This window comes from Diabrotica virgifera, chromosome 1 (assembly GCF_917563875.1).
Source record: "Diabrotica virgifera virgifera chromosome 1, PGI_DIABVI_V3a".
NCBI lineage: Eukaryota > Metazoa > Arthropoda > Insecta > Coleoptera > Chrysomelidae > Diabrotica > Diabrotica virgifera.
The window spans coordinates 176,430,249-176,457,737 of record NC_065443.1 but is presented as its reverse complement, the minus strand read 5'-3'; the positions used below and the strand labels follow the sequence as shown (position 1 = coordinate 176,457,737).

Genomic DNA, 27,489 nt, shown 5'->3' with positions numbered 1-27,489 from the left:
TGCTGCATAAAATCTTTTTAGTCCAGAAAGCCACTGCACAACCGCTAGGAAAAATATTCTAATTCGGATTTTTTGCACAATCTTGCTCAAAAGGGACTCCTTTTAACAAATTTGCATGTTGCCAGGACCAAAAGGTGGTCAAAAATTTTTTAAACGTTTTTTTTTGTTTTTTTCCTAAAATTATTTTTTTTTCATGGAAAAAAGTTTTTTTAGGTTTTTTGGATCATTCCAAACAGAAAAGGTCTTTAGTGACTTTTCTCTAAAAATGATAGTTTTTGACATATAAGCGATTAAAAATTGAAAAACTGCGAAATCGGCCATTTTTAACCCCCTTAAAAACCACGTGAAAAACTGAAAATTTGCATGTTGCCAAGGCAGGCTGATATTCTTTAAACATCTATTGATGAAATCCCGAAGAGTTTTTTGCAATACAATATTCAAAACTGCTTTGTTTTTTAATTGCTAATCAAGCGTGCGCGACACTATTTTCCACCGACGCGACAGTATGGTGCAAATGAAAGGAATAAATTCGGTATTTCGTAAACCGGCGACTTTAAGGAAAAATCCTGAAACAGGTCGATTTTTATTTTTAAGTTATGATATTGTGGCATATATGGTATACTAGTGGCGTCATCTATCTGGACGTGATGACGTAATCGATGATTTTTTTAAACGAGAATAGGGATCGTGTGCTACCTCATTTGAAAGGTTCTTCAATTCTCTATTCAGTAATATAAACATTTACATAATTATTTATACAGGGTGTCCTTCTACTTCTTTTTTTGTCAAATAATTTAATTTAATAAAAATTTTTTTGGACACCCTGTATAAATAATTATACAAATGTTTATATTACTGAATAGAGAATTGAATAACCTTTCAAATGAGCTAGCACATGACCCCTATTCTCGTTTAAAAAATCATCGATTACGTCATCACGTCCAGATGGATGACGTCACTAGTATACCATATATTCCACAATATCATAACTTAAAAATAAAAATCGACCTGTTTCGGGGTTTTTCGTTAAAGTCGCCGGTTTACGAAATAACGAATTTATTCCTTTCATTTGCACCATGCTGTCGGTGGAAAATAGTGTCGCGCACGCTTGATTAGCAATTAAGAAGCAAAGGAGTTTTGAATATTGTATTGCAACAAACTCTTCGGGATTTCATCAATCGATGTTTAAAGAATATCTGCCTACCTTGGCAACATTCAAATTTTCAGTTTTTCACATAGTTTTTGAGGGTTAAAAATGGCCGATTTCGCAATTTTTCAATTTTTAATCGCTTATATGTCAAAAACTATCATTTTTAGAGAAACGTCACTAAAGACCTTTTCTGTTTGGAATGATCCAAAAAACCTAAAAAACTTTTTTCAATGCAAAAAAATAATTTTAGGAAAAAACAAAAAAAAACGTTTAAAAAATTTTTGACCACCTTTTGGTCCTGGCAACATGCAAATTTGTTAAAAGGAGTTCTTTTTGAGCAAGATCGTGCAAAAAATCCGAATTAGAATATTTTTCCTAGCGGATGCGCAGTGGCCTTCTGGACTATTTTCATTTTCACGAAGTTGGCACGTGCTTTTTCAATTCTCTCTCTTATTTCTGCAGTCTAATCGTTATTTTCTGTGATTATCGTTCCCAAGTAAGTATATTTTTTTACTCTCTCAGACTGCTGGCCGCCTACCGTTAATATTTCATTTATATTGTTGTTCTTGCTATTTTTCATAAATTTTGGTTTTTGAGGTTAAGGGAGAGTCCGTATTCTCCATTACATATATCTTAATATTTTGTTCATTATTCTTTCTAAGTCTTCCAAGTTGTCTGATATTATGACTGTATCGTCGGTATACCTAATGTTATTAATTAAATTTCCATTCACTTTTATGCCGACTGTCTCGTTTACCAAAGCTTCTTGTGTGATTTCTTCAGAATAAGAACTAAACAATAACGGCGACAGTATGTAACCTTGCCTGGCCCCTCTCCTTGTCTCCATTTCTTCTGACACTTCTCCAAATTACACATTTGATCGTTGGCTGTAGTATAAATGGTATAGATTATTACTAAAGTTATTATTATGGTATGGTTTATTACTAACGAGGAAGTTATAAATGCCTTAAATCAAATGAAAAATGGAAAATATAGAGACGACGGAATAACAAAAGAGATGATTAGAGATGGAGGTCAAACTACCTTGGAAGCAGTTAAAATCCTAATGAAGAAGTGCCTCTTTGATATTGCTATTCCAACCACTTGGCAAAATGCGCAGCTACTTCTACTACAAAATAAAGGAGGCAAACACAAACTCGAAAATTACAGACCAATAAGTCTGTTACCACATCCGTACAAACTGCTTACCACAATAATGACCAACAGACTATCAGATAAATTCGATAGTTACCAGCCTGTTGAACAAGCGGGATATCTCAAAGGTTATAGTACCATAGAACACCTACTCCTACAGACAATAAGGACATTTCTCGAAAAGTGTAACGAATACAATGAACCTCTTCATTCAGCATTTGTTGATTAAAATAGGGCATTCGATTCCATAGAACTCTGGGCCGTATTAGACGGAATGAATAACGCAAGGATTGATTCCAGATATAGAATATAGAATTATTTACTATTGAATTAGAAGATGCCTTATGTCTTAGAAGAAAAAGTTAAATTGTCACTTAAATTTTTAAGTCATCTAAGATTTGCCGATGACATAGTGCTCATAAGCAACAATACAGAAGAACTAATCTACATACTAAAGGTGCTTAAACAGGAATCTGAGAAGAAAAGCGGTTTAAAAATAAATTTAAATAAAACAAAAGTGATGACAAATCAAAATATCAGAATCGACTTAGATGGAAGTCAGATCGAAAGTGTCGAAGAGTCACACGATCAAGCTAGGCAAATAGAATCAAACGGCAGAGATAACTAGAAGAATCCGAATTACTTGGGCAGCAGTTGCAAGACTCAGTGATGTGTTGAAAAATAAAAAGATACCAATAAACCTAGAAAAAAGGGTATTCAACAGTTGTATTCTACCAGTTATGACTGATGGAGTGGATACCGTGACACTTACAGGGTTATCAGCCAATAGATTAAGAACACAGAGGGCCATCGAACGAGCTATGTTAGGAGTATATCTATGAGAACATATTTGAAATGGGACGTACGAAACAGGACGAAGGTGGAATATGTAACTGGGAGAATTGCGCAAATGAAATGGAACTGGATAGGACACGTGGCACGGCAAAACAACGAAAGGTGGACGAGAGCATTGTACATTGGAGATCACGCGAGCATAGTAGTAGCAGAGGAAGACCACAAAAACGATGGTTAGATGACTTCAAAGCAAAAGTGGGGAGAAACTGGTACCAAAGAGCACAAAACAGAGAAGAGTGGAAAACTCATGGGAGGCCCTTGTCCAGGAGTGGATGCAAACAGGCGAAAGAAGAAGTTATTGTTTTCTTTAGGGACATTCACTTAACAAGCTACATGTTTTTATGGATTTGGCTGTCTCTAGAGGTGTATATTCTCGGGCTGAATTCCGATAACCTTTTTCCAAGCACACAAACAATCCACATTGCTTTACTATATTTTTTGTTTTTGTTCTGTTAGTGTATCTTTGGTTGCCTATATAGATGTCATATAGGTGAACAAGGATTAGGATGAAGTTAGGTTAGGTCTGATCCGGGGAACCGGTACCGGGACAAGCGATGTAAGATGATCAAACTAAATAAAGATATCTTAATCAAGAGTACTTAATAGTCATTATTAAAGAACAATGTTATGGTGGCAGCGGTGTTGAGTGCAGCACGTATATTTTAAGTATAAAACTATATTACCCATTAACCACTAGCACATGCCAAGAGTAGCAAAGCAAGGTTAAGGGGCAAGAAAATATTCTGCATTGTGGTCAATTGTGGTTGAAATCATACCCGACATAAAGTAATACTGAAAATTTCTACTAATACTACTCCTGATGCAAATACTCAAGGTATAGTAAGTCCAGCACCATTGAATGTTAACCCTCCGGATAAATTCAATTTTTTGGCCCCAGCAATTTGGCCTGCATGGAGGAAGAGGCTGGAACGCTACATGTCGGTATCAGGGCAGCTCCAAAAGACAGAAAAACAAAAAATAGATATCCTAGTGTACCTTATGGGAGAAGAATCCGAAGATATTTTGATACAATTTCAAAAAATTCCAGATACTTACGAGGAAGTTCTAAATGTTTTTGACAAATATTTTATCCCTAGACGTAATATTATATATGAACGTTTCAAATTCAATTCTACAGTACAAAAACCAGGTGAAACCATTGACTTATTTATTACTAGCCTACATACCTTAGCAGAACATTGTAATTATGGGCAACTGAAGGAGGAATTGATCCGAGACCGTATCGTAGTAGGCATGCTGGACACAAAAACATCAGAAAAGTTACAGCTAAAAGAAACAGTTTTGATAGCAATTTCTAGCTTTTCTTCGTGTCTTATCAGATAAAACAATTGTTCCAGATATCGTTATCGCGTTTCCTTTTTTACTTCTTTATCGATGATTATTCTGTCGCGCCGTTTTCATTTTATGATATTCCATAGGTACTCTTTCTCTTTCTGCTCTCAAAGAAACTGTTTATTAGATTTTTTTCTTTCTCATCTAATTTATACCGATCCAGATTAGCTCCATATAACAGTTCTAGTTCTACTTGCATCAGACTAATCAATACGTTTATTTAACATATTATTAAGTGTCAACACATTTTTTTCTTTTGTCTTCGCTAATATTTATTTATTTCTGTTGTTTTTGTACATAGAAGAAATCAATATAGATGTAAGATTTTTAAAATTGATTGTTATTATTTCTTTTATATTGATCCTTTTTTATTTTTAATATGAAGGTAAAAATATTTTTTAACCTATCCTGAATTAATTTCAAAAGTGGTTATTTATTTAGGTACTCTTACTCCATATCTATTTAAATATCGTCCAATTGGTTTCCTTTAAATTTAGCTCACCACAAGTGCAAAAAGTAATGAACAATGAAAATTTTAAAAATAAAATAATGATTTCAATTAAAATCTTTAATAAACATAAGTGCGACAAAAGAGAAACACCATGGATGGTAGTTATTAGAAAAACTATTTGACAAAAGTAGACTATTTATGCTCCAATTCAAAATATAGTCAAATACAAAGCTTCAGATATACATGAAAAAATACAAATAAAAAAGACAACTTTATGTTACTTAAAAACATTAAAAAGCCAACTCGGGTTTAATCGAGACAAAAAGTACCGGCCCTAAATATATCAAAATCTAATACGGCCAAGGGGACTGACAATATTTCAAGAAAAGTAATTAAATTAATTTCAGAAGGTCACGTTGATGCGTTATAAATAGACGTTATAGGAGGCTTATATCTGTATTATATTACCTACTAACTATAATACAATAACACGTTTTGTTGTACAAAGTAATTGATATGGCAACGCTGCTAGGATAAAGTTCTGTTTGACGCGATTCTAGCAGAAGGTACTGCTATCTATCGAACATAAATATTACCGATGTTGTAGATGGAGTCACTTCATGGCGGCACAAATTCACAGCGGCAATTCAAGATATAATTCTTGTTTAACGAGATTTTTCATATGTTTAGGAAAAAATATTCAACATTTTATTGCAAATATTTTCCACTCTTACAGTTTTATATATGTTGTTATTAAAATTTTGTCCGATTTCTTACCGGTAGCTTTATTATAAGCCAAAACATATTATTTTTTCCTATTGTGGCAAAACTGTAAGATCAAAAATTTTCAAAAAATTCATAAGTATTTCTTAGGATTCTATCTTTATGCTGTAAGAAAATTAACAAAATTGTATGTTTGGTTTTCCCGCTTTATACTTGGAAAAAAAGAGTATTTTTGAGTTTTTTCGAAAACGAAAACATGAAGTTCGCTCAAAATTTGTCAAAATACTTCTAGTAATCACATACACCTTCTCAAATTTTTTCAAAATTTTTGAACTTCAAATTTTTTTTGGGGGGGTTCAGATCAACCTTAACACATTCTTTAAAAAGAGAGAAACTCAAATTATTACCTACAAAAGTGGACAACATCAATCCCAAATAGACTACTTCATGATAAGGAAAGAAGGCATACGTGAATGCAAGGACTGCAAGGTAATAGTTAGTGAGACAGTCAGCCAACAACATAAGCTGCTTGTTCTGGACATCGAAGTAAAAAGCGAAACTAAACAAAAATATCGGAGAGGACCACAAAAAATCAAGTGGTGGATGCTAGAAGATGAGAAAGAAGGTCTATTCCGGGAAAGAATAGTAGACAAAATATGTTGGAACATGAAAGGAAGCCCTAACACAATTTGGAGAAAAATGGCCAACATTATTAGAGAGACTGCTATTGAAATACTTGGGAAAACGTCCGGAAAAAAGTTTGAGGATAAAGAGACTTGGTGGTGGTCAAACAAAGTACAAGGAAAAATAAAAGAGAAGCGAACATTATATAAAAATTGGCAAGAAACCAGATCCGACACAGATCTTCAAAACTATATGGTGGCGAAAAAGGAAGCCAAAGTAGCAAAAGCCAAAGCAGAAGCGTATTCAAGCCTATTCGCGGTGTGCAAGTACTTGGAAGGGATACGCGAAACGATCGTGCGCGAATAGCGGAGAAATATTGCAACTTTCTTAAATAATTCATATTGTCAACTGAAATTGTCAAATTGACGTACATTTCATACCTATTGTCATTTAAGGAGAAAAATTATATATTGCTTCACAATATTAATATGATATGCAATTATTATATAAAGGTAAATTTAATTAATTGTATTTTGCTTGCAATACTGCATTTTAATAACTAATTTTATTTACTACATACAATTGTTTACGTTTGACAAACACAACCTAAATCTTATTTTTTCTTCTTATTATTTTTTTTTGGACTATGGCCTTGACAATTATCCAGTAACCAGGACCATATGATTGGCCAATATAATTAAAAGTGCGAATAAAAGTTCAGAGCGTAGAAATAGGTGTCGCTTTTCCGAACTTGCACGGTCCCAATACGATCAACTTGATACCAGGGAACGCGAAACGAAGATATATAAAATAGCCAAACAGAGAGCAAAGAAAGCAAAAGATTTTAATCAGATTAGATGTATCCGAGATGAAAATAATAAAATACTAGTTCACGAAAAGGATGTCAAAAAGAGATGGAGAAAGTACTTTGACAGCTTATTAAATGAAGAATTTGACAGACAGCTTGTAGAGTCAACGGAAACAGTAGCAGCAATGGTCACCAAAATAACAAACGACGAAGTGGCTCAAGCGCTTCAAAAAATAAAGAAAGTAAAAGCGGTAGGACCAGATGATATTCCGAGGAAGTATGGAGAGCATTGGGAGAGACAGGAACAAGGTGGCTAGCAGATTTATTTAATAGAATTATGGAAGTTGGACAAATGCCAGACGAATGGAGAAGCAGTATACTAGTACCTGCCTACAAAAACAAGGGAGATATACAACAATGTACAAACTACAGGGCTATAAAACTGCTTAGCCACACCATGAAAATATGGGAAAGAGTAATTGATAGAAGGATACGTGAAGAGACCGAAATATCCGAGAATCAGTTTGGCTTTATGCAGGGCAGATTAACAACAGATGCAATTTTCATTATAAGGCAGTTGATGGAAAAATACAGGAGTAAAGAAACAAACGCTCATATGGTATTCATTGATCTTGAGAAAGCATATGATACAGTTCCTCGAGAGATTCTGTGGTGGGCACTCAATAAGAAAGGAGTCCCTGGTGAATATGTAAAGATTGTGAGGGATATGTATGAGGGAGTAACGACTAGTATTAGGACAGGTGTGGGAGAGACTGATAAATTTCATGTGAAAGTAGGATTGCACCAGGTGCTTAGTCCGTATTTATTCTCATTAGTTTTGGACCAGATAACAGCGAAACTACAGGGTAACATTCCATGGTGCCTAATGTATGCTGATGATGTCGTGTTAGTAGGAAATAGTGAAAGAGACTTAGAACAAAAACTGGAACAGTGGAGACAAGCTCTGGAGGAAAAAGGTTTAAAACTTAGTAGGGCAAAGACAGAGTATTTGGAATGTTCTTTTAACGATGGAGTTACTACAGATAACATGGTATCTTTGGATGGTGAACTGATTGTAAAAAGCAATAGTTTTAAGTACCTGGGATCGGTATTACAGAGTAATGGAGAAATAGATGGTGATGCATGCAGTAAAATAAGGGCTGGGTGGATGAAGTGGAAGGAAGCGAGTGGTGTGCTGTGTGACAGGAAAATTCCAATGAAGTTGAAGGGAAAATTCTATAAAACAGCCATAAGACCGGCTATGATGTACGGAACTGAATGTTGGGCAGTGAAAAATAAAAAGAGGAACAACGAATGCATGTGGCGGAAATGAGAATGCTTAGATGGATGAGTGGAGTGACAAAAAAGGATAAAATTAAAAATGAGTATATTAGGGGAAGTCTAGGTGTGGCACCAATTGATGCCAAAATGAGAGAGCATAGCTTGAGATGGTTTGGTCATGTTCAACGTCGAGACAATACGAAGAATTGCTGAAGTGCAGATTCCTGGAAGGAGTAGGAGAGGAAGAGCAAAGAAGACGTGGGGGGAGACGATTAGGCAGGACATGTTGGTGGTAAAGGGGATTAATATTGATATGACTCAAGATATAATTGTATGGAGAAATGCAATTAGGGAAACCGACCCCGCATAGGGATAAGGCAAAGAGAATGATGATGATTTACCGAGTCTGTTGTCCAAAAAGAACTACCCGTTACAATAAGGACAATGATCCGATAATATCTGCCTAAAAACGGGCTAATTTATCATACAAACTAGAAAAAAATCGAAATGTATTATACATACTATCAGGTATACATAGGTCATATAGCAATGTCACCAAAGTACTTAGGATGGCGATGGCACACAGGCACCGTCCTAATAATCAACTAGATCACGCCCTAAAACACACAGTGGATAAGGCTCCTATGAGAAGTTAGAATAAACTTCCTGTAGTTTGGTTAAGTGCAGCGACCCTATGGGTAAACTGTGTTAACGAGTATCCAGTGGTAGGGACAGACTTAAAATGTAATCGATACCAATAATCTGACCAAGCGCATCATGGTTCTCATCCGTGTCCCTGAGAAAGGAACTGATTATTACTGATACAACTTATTATTGCTATGAGAAAGTTCGATTTACCTTTGATACAAGAGCCCTGGGTTTACGATGGCAAAATAAGAGGTCTATCAGGCATTGGTGAAGAGCTTATATAGAGTGAAAGGCTCTTATGGAATAAAATTATTTCTGTCCTTTTTTTAAAAAAAGTATAAAAAACGCGGAGACCCATCGATTTTTATATATAAATCTGCACTTTTTCGATATAAATTTAAATGTACAGGGTGATTCACGCAACCCTAGCATAGTCCATAAGCTTTATTTTTAATAAAACACCCTGTATATTTTTATAGTACATGTAGGTTGTATTATGAATAATACAGGGTGAAATCATTATAATGTACGGAAACCACTTATGGAATAAAATTATTTGTCCTTATTTTAAAAAATTATAAAAAACGGTAGAATACGTCAACTTTTAAATTCAAATATGCACTGTTTAAAGATAAATTTAAGTATATAGGGTGATTCACGCAAGTCTAGCATAGTCTGCATAGTCCATGATCTTTAATTTTAATGACTGTACATTTTTATGTTTTTAGAAGCTGCTAAACAATCTCATCTCAAAAAAGTATATTATGCAGGATCTATTATGAATAATTCAAGGTGAACTTTTGAAATTATGTATAAATTTCGTCAAGACAGTAAATACAAAATTCAATATATTTATACATTGTAACGATATGATACCTCGCCAAGTGATGAGCTGCTTTACCCGAGGCGACCGGAGGAGTGTCAGCGTTGGCGCATAGCATCGCTGGGGGAAACCGAAGGAGAGGGCATCGCGAGCATTATTTAAGGCGAGCTAGGAGAATGAGAAAATCAGTCGTGGCTAGAGAATTGAACTAACCATGGCTCAACAGCTGCTGCTAGCGTATTGAACTAGCATTAGCTGGCTTGGCAAAAGATGCACCGTATGTGAGGTGGGACTATGCCTAGGCGGACGCCACAGTAGTGACGTGGGTCTTGCAATGATCGTTATCGCAGTAGGCGGTAGTAGCGAGGAATGATCTCCGGAACGGAATATAGGGCTATGTTGATTTAACGTAGCGAGATTGTTATTGTATATAAATATACTGTTTATCGTATTATTTTAATGTTGCTATTATGATCGGATAACTGTAATAAAGTTTAATATTGTTTTTCCTTTGCAGAAGACGGAATTATATTTTATTTTATTTGTTTTAAACTGTATAATATAATTATCTTTAATATATTTACTTTATTTTTAACTTGTGTTTTACTGAGTCTGTCGTCCTTAGAAGAACTACCCGTTACAACATAGTTTAGAAAATGAATGTCTTTATTTAGTTAACTTAAAAAATAATACAATAATTATTTTAAAGTATCATAAATTATTAATTTCAAAATTTTATAAATTTATGAAACAATTACATATTCATTAGTGTTATGACGAACAAAGACGCAGCAAAAACAAATGACATCCTCAAGTTAAGCAAGGTGCAAAAAACTTGTTGACTTTAGTATTACAGGGGTTATGGGAACATAACCCGTGTAATACTAATACACTAAAGGGAACTATGGAAACCCTACTTGGATCAGGGCATGGTAACAACATTAATGAAAGCAGGGATACTGAATGGACGATGATTTCTAACCAAACCGTACACTTATATAGGCCTACCATACCTTAGATAGACTGCAGGGTTATACCTGGTACACTTACGGCTCTAAAACTGAAAAAGAGTCGGGTGTAGGAATATTCAGTGGTGAAAATTCAAACATTTCCAAACAAAATAAGTTCTCAATCAAGTAGTGCAGAAAACGACAATAAATATCGTTATCACACCACTAGATTGACAACAGGTGGAACTTCTTTGGTTACTAGCCCCGTGATTTTCAAAAATTATAAATCATACGGGTGCCGAGACGAAATTAAAATGAAGGAATTTTAAATAATTCACGTCCCATCTGCTCAGCGTGGTAAAAGTTCCAACGAGAAAGTTTCCAAGTACTCCACAAAAGAGTAAATGAATTAAAAATGTATAAACATTTTCAATTTCTTTGCAATCCGAAAATCCAGCAGCATTATACTCTTAGTTAAATCGGAGAGTGCAGGAAGAGTCTATACCGGTTTCGGGGATTTTTCCCCTCATCAGTAGTCCCATATCCTCTTCTCTCCAACTCAACCAGGTACTTCGCTTTGGGCCTTTCCGTATTGCAAAGAAAAAATGACACGGATATCGTAGATATGGGACTACTGATGAGAGGAAAAAATCCTCGAAACCGGTATAGACTCTGCCTGCACTCTTCGATTAAACTAGAGTATAATGCTGCTGCATTTTCGGATTGCAAAGAAATTGAAAATGTTTATACATTTTTAATTCATTTACTCTTTTGTGGAGTACTTAGGAAGCTTTCTCCTTGGAACTTTTACCACGCTGAGCAGATGGGACGTGAATTATTTAAAATTCCTTCATTTTAATTTCGTCTCGGCACCCGTATGAGTTATAATTTTTGAAAATCACGGGGGTACTAACTAGAGAAGTTCCACCTGTTGTCAATCTAGTGGTGTGAGAACGATATTTATTGTCGTTTTCTGCACCACTTGATTGAGAACTTATTTTGTTTCTTGGTAGATGTCTCTACAATATCCATGGCATATCTTTCTTTGCAATCCGGAAAGGCCCAAAGCGAAGTACCTGGATGAATTGGAGAGAAGAGGATATGGGACTACTGATGAGGGGAAAAATCCCCGAAACCGGTATAGACTCTTCCTGCACTCTCCGATTTAACTCGAGTATAATGCTGCTACATTTTCGGATTGCAAAGAAATTGAAAATGTTTATAAATTTTTAATTCATTTGCTCTTTTGTGGAGCACTTAGGAAGCTTTCTCGTTGGAACTTTTACCACGCTGAGCAGATGGGACGTGAATTATTTAAAATTCCCTCATCTTATCAAAAATGAACTTGGAACGTTGGATCTCATTGGAACTTTACCGCGCTGAGCAGATGGGACGTGAATTATAAATTGTAAAATTCCCTCATCTTCCTTAGTCTCAGCATCCGTTATGGCTTGCAAATTGTAGAAGCCTCGGAGGTGTTACCAGAGAAGATTCCCATTGTTTTCAGTCTGGTAGGATGTAGAATAATAGTTTTGGATGTTGTTTTATGTGCTATTAGATTGAAAACTTAGTTTTTTGCTAGCAGTTGCCGCTAGGGCATCCCTGCCATTTCGTTCGTTGCAATCCGTGACTGCACGCCGGGGTTTGTCCTAGTTGGGTCAGAGAGAGCAGCATATGTGCCTCCTGATGAGAGACTAATAAGTTTAGAAACCGGTAGAGGTGCTTGCTGCACTCTCTGATTGAACTGGAATAATGATGCGGCTGTAGTTTCGTGTTGCAACAAAATTGAAAAATGTTATTCATTTTTGATTTGCATGTTAACTCTGATTGGAGTACGAAGAGAACCATTCTCGTTGGAACTTTACCGCGCTGAGCAGATGGGACGTGAATTATAAATTGTAAAATTCCCTCATCTTCCTTAGTCTCAGCATCCGTTATGGCTTGCAAATCGTAGAAGCCTCGGAACTGTTACCAGAGAAGGTTCCCATTGTTTTCAGTCTGGTAGGATGTAGAATAACATTTTTGGATTTTGTTTTATGTGCTATTAGATTAAAAACTTAGTTTTTTCCCCTCATCTTAATTTCGTCTCGGCACCCGTATGATTTATAATTTTTGAAAATCACGGGGGTAGTAACCAGAGAAGTTCCACCTGTTGTCAATCTAGTGGTGTGAGAACGATATTTATTGTCGTTTTCTGCACCACTTGTTTGAGAACTTATTTTGGTTCTTGGTAGATGTGTCTACGATATCCGTGGCATTTCTTTCTTTGCAATCCGGAAAGGCCCAAAGCGAAGTACCTGGTGGAATTGAAGAGAAGAGGATATGAGACTACTGATGAGGGGAAAAAATCCCCGAAACCGGTATAGACTCTTCCTGCACTCTCCGATTTGACTAGAGTATAATGCTGCTGCATTTTCAGATTGCAAAGAAATTAAAAATGTTTTTACATTTTTAAACATTTCCATTCCTTTAGAATATAAATTCTGTTTTTCACTGTGCAAGAGAAATAGCATGAGTGTTTTCGAACTAAAGCATATCAAATGTGTACATATATCCAAGCAGTCATGGATGCTTTTTTAATCTCTAAGGTGAATTCTAGGCTCATGTGGGAAGGCCAAGAGGTACTCGACAGACTGGAGCAACATAACAGTATCACACTGGTATGGATATCAGGTCACCGGATAATACACGGCAATGACAGAGCTGATGGAGTTGCCAGAAGAACGTTAGCTATAAACTACTTGGGTCCGCGACCCAAGCAAAGCATCGACCGCGACCGAAAAGAGCCTGGATCCAAAGACACCATAACACATGGCAATAGTCAAACACATGGGAAATTGTATATTCGACCCTAGTTGGGTCAGAGAGAGCAGCATATGTGCCTCCTGATGAGAGACTAATAAGTTTCGAAACCGGTAGAGGTGCTTGCTGCACTCTCTGATTGAACTGGAATAATGATGCGGCTGTAGTTTCGTGTTGCAACAAAATTGAAAATGGTTATTCATTTTTGATTTGCATGTTAACTCTGATTGGAGTACGAAGAGAACCATTCTCGTTGGAACTTTACCGCGCTGAGCAGATGGGACGTGAATTATAAATTGTAAAATTCCCTCATCTTCCTTAGTCTCAGCATCCGTTATGGCTTGCAAATCGTAGAAGCCTCGGAGCTGTTACCAGAGAAGGTTCCCATTGTTTTCAGTCTGGTAGGATGTAGAATAACATTTTTGGATTTTGTTTTATGTGCTATTAGATTAAAAACTTAGTTTTTTTCCCCTCATCTTAATTTCGTCTCGGCACCCGTATGATTTATAATTTTTGAAAATCACGGGGGTAGTAACCAGAGAAGTTCCACCTGTTGTCAATCTAGTGGTGTGAGAACGATATTTATTGTCGTTTTCTGCACCACTTGTTTGAGAACTTATTTTGGTTCTTGGTAGATGTGTCTACGATATCCGTGGCATTTCTTTCTTTGCAATCCGGAAAGGCCCAAAGCGGAGTACCTGGTGGAATTGAAGAGAAGAGGATATGGGACTACTGATGAGGGGAAAAAATCCCCGAAACCGGTATAGACTCTTCCTGCACTCTCCGATTTGACTAGAGTATAATGCTGCTGCATTTTCAGATTGCAAAGAAATTAAAAATGTTTTTACATTTTTAAACATTTCCATTCCTTTAGAATATAAATTCTGTTTTTCACTGTGCAAGAGAAATAGCATGAGTGTTTTCGAATGCTAGTAGTGTGAAGTACTGTGGAAAACAAGCAGGAATCAGCTCACGAGTCATATTAGGCTTTCTTACTAGACATGCGCCAATCGAGGGACACCTGAATACAATGGGACTGTTTCATGAGGACTTCAAGTTGCAGACTCTGTAGTAGCTGAGGACCTACAATAGTCTACAATATCTTGCAAGACTGCGAGTCATTATATAGCAGGCGGCAAGCACTTTTCGGATACTACCGACTAACTTCAAAAACATATAGTACCCATCCTATAGACTTGCATAAAACCTGGTACAGGGTTCTAGAATCCTGGAATGGATATCACGAGTGAATGGAAGATGTACAATAAGCCAAATGACTACAGTACGATGTGTTAACAACATGCGGCTTCCACGGAAAAAGTATTTGTCACTGTCTATCGTATCTCTCGTCATCTGATATCTCAAAAAGTTATTCATATAATATACTCAAAGACAAAAATATTGCATATTTTATCTTCAATAATTATTTTTTGTTTATTTTTTTATTATTGAAATGTTACGTATTTTTTTTTATTCATGAATGAGTTAGGCTGGCATTTTTTACGTATATTACAATTTATTAGAGATAAAAGTAACCTTACCAGAGATTGGGTAACCAACCCCAGTGGAAAGTAGGGTCAAGCCTGACGAGGAAGGGAGAAATGGTCCTCCAAAAAGGGGGTTGTGCTATGGGCCTACTACGCATCCCTGGAAAAATACTACAGTTACGGAATCCACAGATGAGCCTCGGAGTATAGGACGGATTGACCGGCGACGACTTAGGCAATGAAATATGGAATTCGAGATCGAAATATGGACCGTGGAGTGTCAGAACATTGAATAAACCAGGTGCGCAGAGAAACCTTATAAACGAATTATCTAGATACAAAATCGCAATTGCTGCAATTCAAGAAACAAAATGGCTAGGTAATGATATCAGAGACCCAAGAACACACATTATTCTACAAAGTGGCAAACCAATTGGCAGTAAAGAGCTGGGAGTAGCGTTCATAGTGGACAAGAAAATAAAATGCAATATACTAGACTTCCAACCGTTAAGTGAAAGTATGTGTAAATTACGAATTAAATCACAGTTCTTTAATATGACAATTATCAACATTCACTGTCCTACTGAAGAGAAGGACCATAAGAAAAAAATGTTTTACCAACATCTAGACACCGCATACAATCAGTCACCAAAAAAGACATACAGATAATAATCGGGGACATGAATGCTAAGGGCGCATCCATAGTGCACGCTGGTTTCCAAAGCCTGGTGTAAAGACAAGAAGATATTGCGCGAAGACTGCGTATCCATCAATCGACTATTTCTCATAAAGTAAAGCGATATAACGAGACTGGAGAATACATACCTAGTCAAGAACGAAAAAGATGTAAAACGCCACGAGATCTTTGCGAAATTGCAACTTACAGCTTCCAATCTCAAGAGTGAATTACTCATCACACAAGTTAATGTAAGTGTCACAACAGTGTCTAGAAGACTTAAAGGGCTTGACAGAGTTCCACGGCTTTTTCAACGGGACAAAACCCAGCGGTGGCAATTTGCAAGAGTCCATGTTAATTGGAACGAACATCAATGGAGAAGAGTTCTTTTCACAGATGATACAAGAATACAATATGGAAGCCAGATGGACGTGGTGGAGTATAAAGAAGGAGGTGGAACGTTTAGCAGAATTTACCTAATCTTATACACAATTTTAGCTTTGGTGGAGGTTCCACTATGCTATGGGGTGGCATTTGTTGGAAGAGTAGTACGGAGCTTATTGAGGTGAATATTCGAATGAATGCTGACTGGATACGCAACATCCTCGAAGAGCATGTTTTTCCTTATGTCGGCTGCATTGGGTATGATAACTTTGTGCTAATGCATGACAATACTCGTGAAAATGCCGCAAAAACAGACATACAATATCTTGAGGTTGTTGAGATTAAGAGTCTAGACTGATCACCAATGAGTCCTGATGCAAATCTCATAAAACATGCATGGGACATTTTAAAACGACGTATACGATCAAGAAATACAGCCCCAAAAAATTGCTACACAGGAGGAATGAAATTGACGTCTGCGAAGGATGCTTAGAAGGATGCAGCTTATAACCAGAGCTAGAGGTGGGAATAAGAAGTACTAAATTGTTAGAATATTACCGTAAAAAAATGTTCCACTGTCGTTATTGTTTCTCTTACTAATTATGTATATAAATTATAACCAAAATTAGACTATCATTAATTTCTCTACAAACTTGTAGTATCTCTTCAATATGCAAGTTACTTGACAATGAATATACGTAGTATAGTCCAGCACAACTTAATAATAGAGCAATAAAAAGTACAAAACTTTTCAAAAGGAAAAAAATATACTTCAAAAACAGACTCAAAATAAAATATGCAATATTTTTGTCTGTGAGTGTGTTCATTAACTTTAATTCGCTTTTTTATCTCCTAGTGAAAAGTGAACTTTATAAAATTTTAAACTTCTTACCTCAAAGACATAACCGTTCTCAGCTCCGAAGGAGTAAGCCTCCAAGTAAGGGCACTATCGTGATTACCCCAATAATCGTGTATCTCGTTTACTTGTTCTAAATTTAGGACAGTTGCTATTTGTGTCAGCCTTGCAAATTTATCTCTAACAGACCACGAAGTTGCTGCCGTAATATAACCTGCTAGAGATCTTACCTCTTTGTCAAGCACGAGACCGCCTAACTGAAAGAGAAAAAGAGAAATACAGGGTGTCCAGAAACTCTACCGACAAACGAAGACAGGAGATTCCTCAGATAATTTTAAGACAATTTAACCCAATTCACCTAGTCCGAAAATGCTTCTTAAGGGAGCTAGAGCTCTTTGAAGATGGCGTCATGAAATTAGTTTTTCTTAAATACCTCCAGAACGCTTCTATTTAGAAAAACGAAAATTGGTATGCGTATTTACTTTTTAGAGATAAATCGATTCCATCCATTGCAAATTTATAGTACCGGTCATAGTCGTGCGTTTTGGGTAGAGCAACGGGTATTTTATCACATAACTTTTTTGTCCGTAACTTTTATGTATTTTTGGCACCGGATTATTAAATTGTGAGGTATTCTAGTACTAAAAGGTACTCTTGAGTAAGTCGGTAGGACACACCGTTTTCTAGAAAAATCGATTTGAAAGTTTTTCGTTTTTGTAATTTGAAAAAAAATTGAAAGAACTTTTTAACAAAAAACGAAGTATTTTACCAACATAAAGTAAGAGTAACTTTTAGTACTCGAATACCTCATAATTTAATAATCTAGTGTCAAAAATGCTCAAACATTCAAGACAAAAAAGTTATGCTATAAAATAACTGTTGACCTACCCAAAACGGGCGCCTATGACCAGTACTAGAAATTCGCAATTAATGAAATCGATTTATCTCTGGAATATAAATAAATGTACCAGTTTTCGTCTTTCTAAACAGTTTTTTTTTAATTTTTTTTTTAATTCAAAAAGCGAAAAATTTTCAAATCGATTTTTCTAGAAAACGGTGTGTCCTACCGATTTAAAATAAGAGTACCTTTTAGTACTAAAATACTTCCCAATTTAATAATCCAGTATCAGAAATGCATAAAAGTTAAAGATAAAAAAGTTATGCGATAAAATAACCGTTGCCCTACCCAAAACGGACGCCTATGAACGGGACTAGAAATTTGCAATGGATGGATTAGATTTATATCTTGAAGATAAATTCGCGTACCAATTTTTGTTTTTCTAAATAGAAGCGTTCTGGAGGTATTTAAGAAAAACTAAGTACAAGACACCATCTTCAAAGAGCTCTAGCTCCCTTAGGAAGCATTTTCGGACTAAGTGAATTGGGTTAAATTATCTTAAAATTATCTGAAGAATCTCCTGTCTTCGTTTGTCGGTAGAGTTTCTGGACACCCTGTATAGTTCTTATTTAAACATTAATATTAAATATTAACAAAAAAACCCCTAGAAACTGAAGCTGAATCAAAACTGATTATAACGAAGTTTGCAATCGATAAGGACAAGAGAAAAGCAAAAAAAACAAGATGGCAATATTGGAAAATGAGACGCACATACTATGCAGGTAATATAAAAGAGATATAAGAGAGATAAATAAGTAAATCCAATCTATTATAACAAGAAACCTCAACTCGGAACTGATGTTTATAAACTAGCAGATATATAGTTCAGAGAAATAAGGAAAAAAAACCTAAATAACACAACCCCCTCCAGGCCGAAAACAAATTTTTTGAGTAGTTTGGACCCCTGTAATAAGACCTATTTGTTTACTGCAGCCGATTTTGTTGATATACGAGTACATAGCTACGAACAAATACATATAAAAAAACGGTAAATTTTTGCTTTTTTCGTCTATTACCAATAAGTGAAGCATTTGAAACAAATTTGAGAGTAAAAAACTTACAAATCCTATACAAGGCTTTAATATGGCGTTCTCCGAATATCTGTATCCTTATTGCGTTAAAAAATGGCAAAATAAGACATACATTTTGGATTTTTATAATTATTCGTAACTTCTTTAAAAATGAAGGAACCTTCTCATTACAAGGAATCCTGAGGCTTGTGGTACTCAAATTATAGTCAAAATTTCAAAGCGATCGGTTAAATAGTTTAAAAATTATTTAATTTGTTTATCCCAAATTAATTTTTTTTTGCAACAGTATAAGTCAGAATTGTAATACTACGAATAGTTTACGAAAGAAGAAGATTTAGGTTGCTAATTTTATTAAAACAAATAACAATAAATAGTTTTAAATATTGCAAAATTATTTTGCAAGAACATCTCGATTTTTTGCTCATAAACAATAAGAAAACTTTTTAACAATTATCGTAGAAAAATAATTTTTTCATATTTAGAAAGATTCAGTTTTTTTACAAATTTAAAAAGAGAAATAATTGAAGGGCTGAGTGGATGAAGGAGGTATGTAACATTTTTACAAAAATCTAGTTATTCTCGTAGATGAAGGAGGTATGTGTTAATATGTTTTGTGGAACTAACAGTAGCACTCTAAGAGCCATATTAAGAGAAATACTAATGTCCAGAAGGAGGTATGTATCAACAACTACTTATATTTGTAGTGGATGAAGGAGGTATGAAACATAAATAGCACATACCTCCTTCTTCCACTAGTGTCCTGATCAAGTTCTGTAACATACCGCCTTCATGCACGTAACAGCTAGCTGTGAATGAGCTGCTCACCATTTGACAAAAACGATTGTTGTGATTAACACGTGTTTTGCGAATTTAAGTTGTGTTAAGTAATATTGCTCACATTGATAATTGAAATGACTTCAAGGGGAAAGATAATGTTACAGTTAGCTTTAAATGATAATATTTTAACTGCCAGCGAGAGTATTGACAAAAATATAATACAAACCATGAAAAATGAGAATTCTAACCTACAAATGCCAATTTCATCAACAAGTAGTGACTATTCTACAGGCAAGAATGAAGTTCGCCAAGAAGAATGTAAGTATCTTTTTTATAAAATATGAAATTCACGTAGGAATATTTTGTTATATTTAATGGTACCTATTTTTTATTGTTATAGGGAAAGTGCCATATACTTTCACAATGTGTCCAAGTGTTAACTTGGAGGTAAACAGTTCTGCTCTGACTTCAAATGTATAGTTTAATATCTTTTGTTTTTTTAATCAAACAGATATTCGAAATTACAAGTAATACTACAGTTTTCCTTATGTAAAAACTGACATTAATTAAAATTAAAAAATCTAACAAAATATTTCCAACTGTTATTATTATGAATATGGAAATTAACAAATTTGGCAAAAGTTTTATGTCATGACTTGGTCAACTGTTTTGTTATGATTATTATGTAATTTGTCATAGCAAGACACGACTTATAATGTGCTAAGGGTAGATTAAGGGCCTTATAGACTGGGAGATATTATACAGAAGTTCAGTCACGATTTTCTAAGTCCTGCCTTTTGCAATACTGGATGGGTAGACGATGTAATTACAATCTGTGGAAACATCCACAAATTTCCTGTGACATTTTCCTGTAAAAATTAGATTTTCCCAAAAAATAAAAATAGGGTTTTGCGATGAATTTCTAAGTCCTGCCATATCCGTAGATAGACAGGATACTATCGATTTTATGAAGAAAATTTTTTGGGCAGGACGGTCGCAAAAGTACTTAGGGAGTATACATATATACAAATATGTAATGAAAATAATGAAATTTTCATGATTTTCTAAGTCCTGCCAACTTAATAAACTAAACATATTTATTTCAAAATGATCAAAAAAATATTGGCATGACGTCTCCTAATGTTTAAGTATACTTGTCCCTTGGAAAATTCTGCGGAAAATTCTCACCCTGATTCCGTGATTTTCTAAGTCCTGCCTTTAAAAAGTTATAATACTCAAATACAATCAATACCTTTTCGGTACTCGGCAGGAAGGTTAAACAGTTCTTGTAAGACGGCAGGAGTCCTAGATTTGTAAGAAAATTCGTGAAAAAGTCAACGATTTTCTAAGTCTTGCCATTTTGCACATGTTTCAAGAATCTTAATATAAGTCTATATACAAAGAGGCAGGATGGTTTTATGGTTATTTTGTATACAGGGTGGGGCATTAGTGTGGGCTAGTCCAATTACTCGTTTGTCGTAAGATATACGAAAAAAGTTATTTAGGTAAAACATGTGCCACAGATAGGACTATAATTTAACAGTATTTTCTAATATACAGGGCTACCCGTTTTCACAGGGTGACAAAAATTTGTTTTTTTAAATGGAATACCCTGTATATTTTTACATTTTTGGATTCTACTCGATGTTCTCTTTAATAAAATATAGTGTTTTGAAATATTATACGAGGTAGTTTAAAATATAATTACGTTTTTTTTTTTATTTTGTAGGAACATTCACACCCTATACATATTGTTAGTGATTTAATATCCAAACTTCTATTAATTTATGTTTAAACGATTTTTAATATAGTCTACTATTGTCAGTTATTAATAGTATACCAAAATGTTTAATTTTAGTATACGGGGTTGGTTGAAACTTGAAACTCGGAATGAGTATTTTTTGAGTTTTCTTAAATGGGACACCCTGTATTTTAGTATTATAATAAAATGATATTTTATGGTACCTTTTTATTTGCTAAGCATTTTCTATACCATATTTATATATTAATTTCGGCAGTAAATTGATACAGACAGATTACTCAGGTGGTTTTTGGGGTTTCTGAACAAGAATGTCACATTAGAACAGATCTTTACCTAGTGCCCGGGGTGACTGATATACACGCCGTATTCTTAAATTTCGAGGCTTTCAGACACTAAAGTGATGCAAGTAGATTTCTCGAAGAGTTTTGTGGTTGCTGAACATGAATACACCATCAGAATCGACCTCCAAAAACTCTCTTAAATTCGAGATCAGTCACCCTTTGCACCAGGTGCTCCGAGGGTCGGTTGTAATGTCATATTCGTGTTCGGCCATCCCAAAAACCATCGAATATTCTGTTTTTTTTTTAATTTATTGCCGATATCCCACGAAACTCCAGATGGCGTGCCTTAGCAGCAACTCTGGGCACTAGGTGATTCAGAGGTCGGTTCTGCTTGCGTATTCGTAACTCCATAAACCTCAAAAATAACAAAATTTTGCCCTTCATACACCGATTTTGACAGGTTTATGCACTTTTGGATGCATGTTATGCACTAAAATGCAATTTCTACCCATTTTTATATTATACACCTTTTCCTGATGTTATCCTGAACACAATGCAAAAAGTTGCAAGTAGATAGATGCTGTATTTAAAAATCGTTATTCTGGTGTTGTTAGTGTTAGTAAATTTTGCTATCAAATATAGGAAACAATATCAGGATAATATCTACAATCCTACAATATTAGGAAAACGAGTTGAGTGCGGCAACTCAGCGCCTGTTACATGCGTGTGTATTTTGTGTTCGAACAAGTAAGAAGGCGGGATAAAATTGCTATGCAACAAAATAAATTAATAACAACAAATTGATTTTAAGGCAATTAATAATTGCAATAAAGGCAATTAATAAATTTAATAATTTTACGGCAATTTAACACAATTCAACTAATCTGAAAATGCTTCCTAAGGCAGATTAAAATAACATAAAACGTGAAAGATGAGACGTGAAACATGAAACTTGAAATAAGAAACAAATAAATTGTGAAAAAACATTTGATTTCATGTGATATACTAATCGAAGAAACAAAAATAAAATTTGTATAGTCGACAATGGAAAGTTATGACGAGGTCGTTGCTGTCATGGCAAACCTTTATTACTTTCTAAGGGAGGCCGCAGATCAAAGAAACGTGAAGTAAAACATAAAACGTAAAACATGAAACAAAATGAATTGTGAAGGACGAAACCGTTTCATATTATATACTAATCAAAGAAACAAAATGAAAATTTGTATAGCCAACAATGGAAAGTAATGATGACGAGGTTGTTACTCTTGCGGCAACTTTTTATTACTGCCCAACATCATAATCATAGTACGTATTTGGTTGCAAACGAACTAAGTAATCATCTTCCCAAATTTAAATAATTTTATAGACTGAGTATTCAAACATCTACATTGTTTTATTGTGGGTCCTGGTTTAAAGAAAACTGATATTTTCTTATCATTACCTATTCGAGTACCTCTCCAGGTTATAATAATTGTACAACTCTTCATTCTACTTTACAACAGAAACCAATGCAATATTAAATTCTTGGTTGGAATTCATATTATGCACGTAATTAACTGTCCAAAACAATGAAACTGAAACCGAAAAATACAACACGATCTCTTTCCTGAAACAGATTTCACCAAGATAAAAATGTTTTATGTGCATGAATCACACTCGCTTCTTGTGTGTGCGGACTTCAATTTGTTTAACTGTGTTTTATTTTCATGAAACGTGTCATGTTTTATGTTTCTTTGGTGTGGGGCCTCTCGAAGATAAAAAAGTTTCAGGCACATGAATCACACTCGTTTTATTGGTGGGCGTACTTTTAAATAGACGGAGGCCTATGACCAGTACTAGAAATTCACAATTGATAAAATCGATTCATCTCTGGAAGAGAAATAAACGTAGCAGTTTTCGTTTTTCTAAATAGAATTTTTCTAAATTCTTTTAAACTCAAAAAACCAAAAAGCGAAAAATTTTTCACATCGATTTTTCTAGAACACTGCATTGCGTATTCTTCTGAGTTAAAGCAAAAGTACCTTTTAGTACAAAACTATCCCAGAATTCAATAATCCAGTGTCAGAGATGCTTAGAAGTTAGACAGAAAAGTTATTCGATAATATATCCGTTTCCGTACCCAAACGGACCCCTATGACCGGTACTAAAAATTGACAATTGATAATTGACATTTGACAATTGACCTCTGGAAGATAAATAAGTGTACCAGTTTTCGTTTTTCCAAATAAAAGCGTTCTGCAGCTATTTTAAAGAAACTAATTACAAGACATCGATATGCTTCTTCTAGACGAAGCATATCGAAGTAGAGGTCGTCCGCCAACCAGATGGTCTGATGACATTTGTAAAGTTGTAAACGGTTTTAGATTAGTGTTTTTTAAGCATACTCGACATGGTATGACTCAAGAAAAATGTGGTGATATGAATATGTTTGTATAACACCCTGAAATAATTTTACAGACAGATAATTTAATTTTTTTATACGAAATAACTATACAACCATCCTGCCTCTTTGAAAATAGATTTATATTAACCTTCTTGAGATATGTGCGAAATGGCATGACTTAGAAAATCGTGTAATTTTCCACGAATTATCTTACAAATTTTTTAACTATATATAGTAAAAAAGGTGTAACTAAACATCCTGCCATTTTGCATAATGTATACTGAAATTATTTATTTTGTAACAAAATTTATTTTATGACTTAGAAAATCACGGAACCAGAGTGAAAATTTTATACAAAATTTTCCAAGAAACAAGTGCCGTTAAACATTAGGTGACGTCATGCCAATATTTTTTTTGGTCATTTTGAAATAAATATAATTAATTTATTAAGTTGGCAGGACTTAGAAAATCATGAAAATTTCATTATTTTCATTACATATTTGTATATATGTATACTCCCTAAGTACTTTTGCGACCGTCCTGCCCAAAAAATTTTCTTCATAAAATAGATAGTATCCTGTTATTCTATGGATATGGCAGGACTTAAAAATTCATCGCAACTCCCAATTTTTTTATTCATGGAAAATCTAATTTTCACAGAAAAATGTCACAGGAAACCCGTGGATTTTTTCACAAATTGTAAGTACCTTCTCTAACCTTCCAGTATTGCAAAGAGCAGGACTTAGAAAATCGTGGTTGAACTTCTGTTAATATCTCCCGGTTTATTATAACTACTTCAGTAAATTGACTATATCTTTTGTTTTTCAGATGATGGAGAAGACAATAACTACGATTCAAGTTGCGATACCTTATTCGGGGACAACTCTAGTGATGAATACGTGCCAGATCCGGAAGATTACATCAACTCATCATCAGACAACGAGATTGATAATGAGATGGTAGATGCACAGAGTAATAATGAACCGATGGAAGAAGAGAATGATATACTAATGGAGGATAATAACATACTAGTAAGTCAGGCAAAATCTAATGAAAATATTGTTGGACAAAATGAAAAAGAGCATATATTGCCTACAGTCCATCGCAAAAAGAAACATTTCCAACCAAAAATAAAAGTAAGTAGAAAAAGGCAACGAAATGTTGATGAATGGAAGAAACGAAATGCTACACTCTGCAGGCAAAGAGGAGAGGCCTACACAAATTATAAAGGTGAGTTGAAACCTGCTAAGAATATTGTCAAAGGTACTAATTTATGCCCCGAAAAGTGTCGCCGACAGTGTTCCCAGGTATTTACAATTGAAGACAGGGAAAAAATTTTGTCATCGTGGTACAAACTGGATATAAATGCTAAAAACTCTTTTCTGTATAATAGTATCAAAATAATCCCCACACACCGACAAAGAACTGGAGCTTTAAAACACAAGACCGCCTCATTCCAATATAACGTAACATACGGGGCAAAACAAACTATTACATGTAAACGAGCTTTTGTTTCGTTATACAACATTAGCATGAAGAAGGTTGACTTAATCCAAAAGCAAATTAAGATGGGTTTACCAGACAAAAGAGGAAAACACTCAAATAGACCCAATAAAATTCAAGATGATGTTGTAGCTTATATAATCCAGCATATTTCAAGTTTCCCTTCAGAATTATCTCATTATTCAAGAAACTGCAATATCCATAAGAAATATCTGTCTCCGCTTTTATCGCTTCCTATTATGCATAAACTTTATATTGATACATGTAATGCAGACAAAGTCCAAAATCGATTTAAAGTTGAAGAATGCACGTACCGCAATATTTTTAACAATGAATTCAACTTATCGTTTGGACACCCGAAAAGTGACACTTGCAGCACTTGCGATTCTGGTGCTGCAAATGAGGAACATATTGAAAATTATAAAGCAGCGTTTGAGGCTCAGAATATCGACAGGGAACTAGCCAAAAATTCAGATGGTGTTGCATATATGACATTCGACCTCCAACAAACGATGCCGTTGCCTAGACTCAGTACTTCTAAAGCATTTTACCTCCGCCAAATGTGGTTCTATAATTTAGGCATACATATTATAACTAAAGAAGTTGATAAAACCATTTTTTGTACATGGACTGAAGACCAAGCATGCAGGGGTAGTAGTGAGATCGCTAGTTGTCTTTTAAGAACCATTGAAGTTGAGCTGGCACTTAAACAAAAAAATCATTTAATTATTTGGACAGATTCGTGTGCAGGGCAGAACAAAAATTTCCTAATTGTGTGTGTTTATGAGTATCTTATACAAAAAGGAATATTCCAAATAATCGACCATAAGTTTCCTGAAGTAGGTCATTCCTACTTGGATTCAGACCGGGATTTTGGCCGAATTGAAAAAAGATTAAGGAAACATCAAACTATTTGTACTCCACAACAATACCGTGAGATTATTGCATCTGCCAATAAAAAGAATAATATGGTTATTGATATGCAACATCATTTCAAAGACACCGAGAACCTTCTAAATAAAATGCAACTGATGAATAGAAAAAAAGATGTTCTAAATGAAAAAGTATATTTCCGTGATGGCATTAAATGGATCCGTGTAGATACCTATGGGTCCTACCTCTTCAAGGAGAGTTTCGATTATGGTACTCCTTTTAAAAAAGTCAATATTTTTAAAAATTTGAAAAAGCCCTCCACACTTTCCGAAGATTTTGACATTCCAAGACTTTTCAGGAAAACCGGTGCACTATCAAAAGAGAAAATTGATAACTTAACACAACAACTTCCCTTCGTTCCAGAACAACACAGGTGGTTCTATGAGCTTATTTTGCATGAAAATAATGAATAAACTTAAGGGGTGACAATTTTCGATATCCTTGGTGTTATTAAAATATGTATACGTATTAAAAATAAATATTATTTTGAATATCTACACAACAGTATTTTCAATTGTATGCATATAAGCTGTTTTATCCTTTAGACAAAGATGAAATATACAAAATATTTGTGGAAGAACGAGGTATGTACACAACATCTTTTTTTTTTGTCTGGTTAGCAGATATTTAAACATTTTCTCAACTTCCATATTAATTTCACCACTCATGAGAACAGTATGATTATTTAAGCATTTGAACACCAATAACTACAAAAAAGTTCTACAATGAAAACTTTGGGGTCAAATATCTCAAAACTTACTTTTTGTTACATACCTCCTTCATCCACTCAGCCCTTCAATTGTCCTAGGACAATTAGAGACGAGGTTGGTCCCTCCTTTTTTTTTAATTCACAGCAGCTTTGTTTATAACAATTAAGAAATCAAATTAGCCACAT

General features: G+C 34.7%; 1 protein-coding gene across 4 annotated transcripts in view; it reads right to left on the bottom strand.

Annotated features, from left to right (window-relative positions):
• LOC126878895 (conserved oligomeric Golgi complex subunit 4) overlaps positions 1-27,489 on the bottom strand; it is a 234,484-nt gene that overhangs the window by 5,210 nt on the left and 201,785 nt on the right. For 2 of the 4 annotated variants that reach the window (XM_050641789.1, XM_050641791.1), the window contains one exon: positions 17,063-17,283. The exons of 1 other annotated variant lie outside the window; for it this stretch is intronic. In XM_050641789.1, the coding sequence (XP_050497746.1) occupies positions 17,063-17,283 (221 nt within the window). Of the gene's footprint in view, positions 1-17,058; positions 17,284-27,489 lie in introns of those variants that run through there. One more of the 4 variants, XM_050641790.1, reaches the window with a different exon arrangement.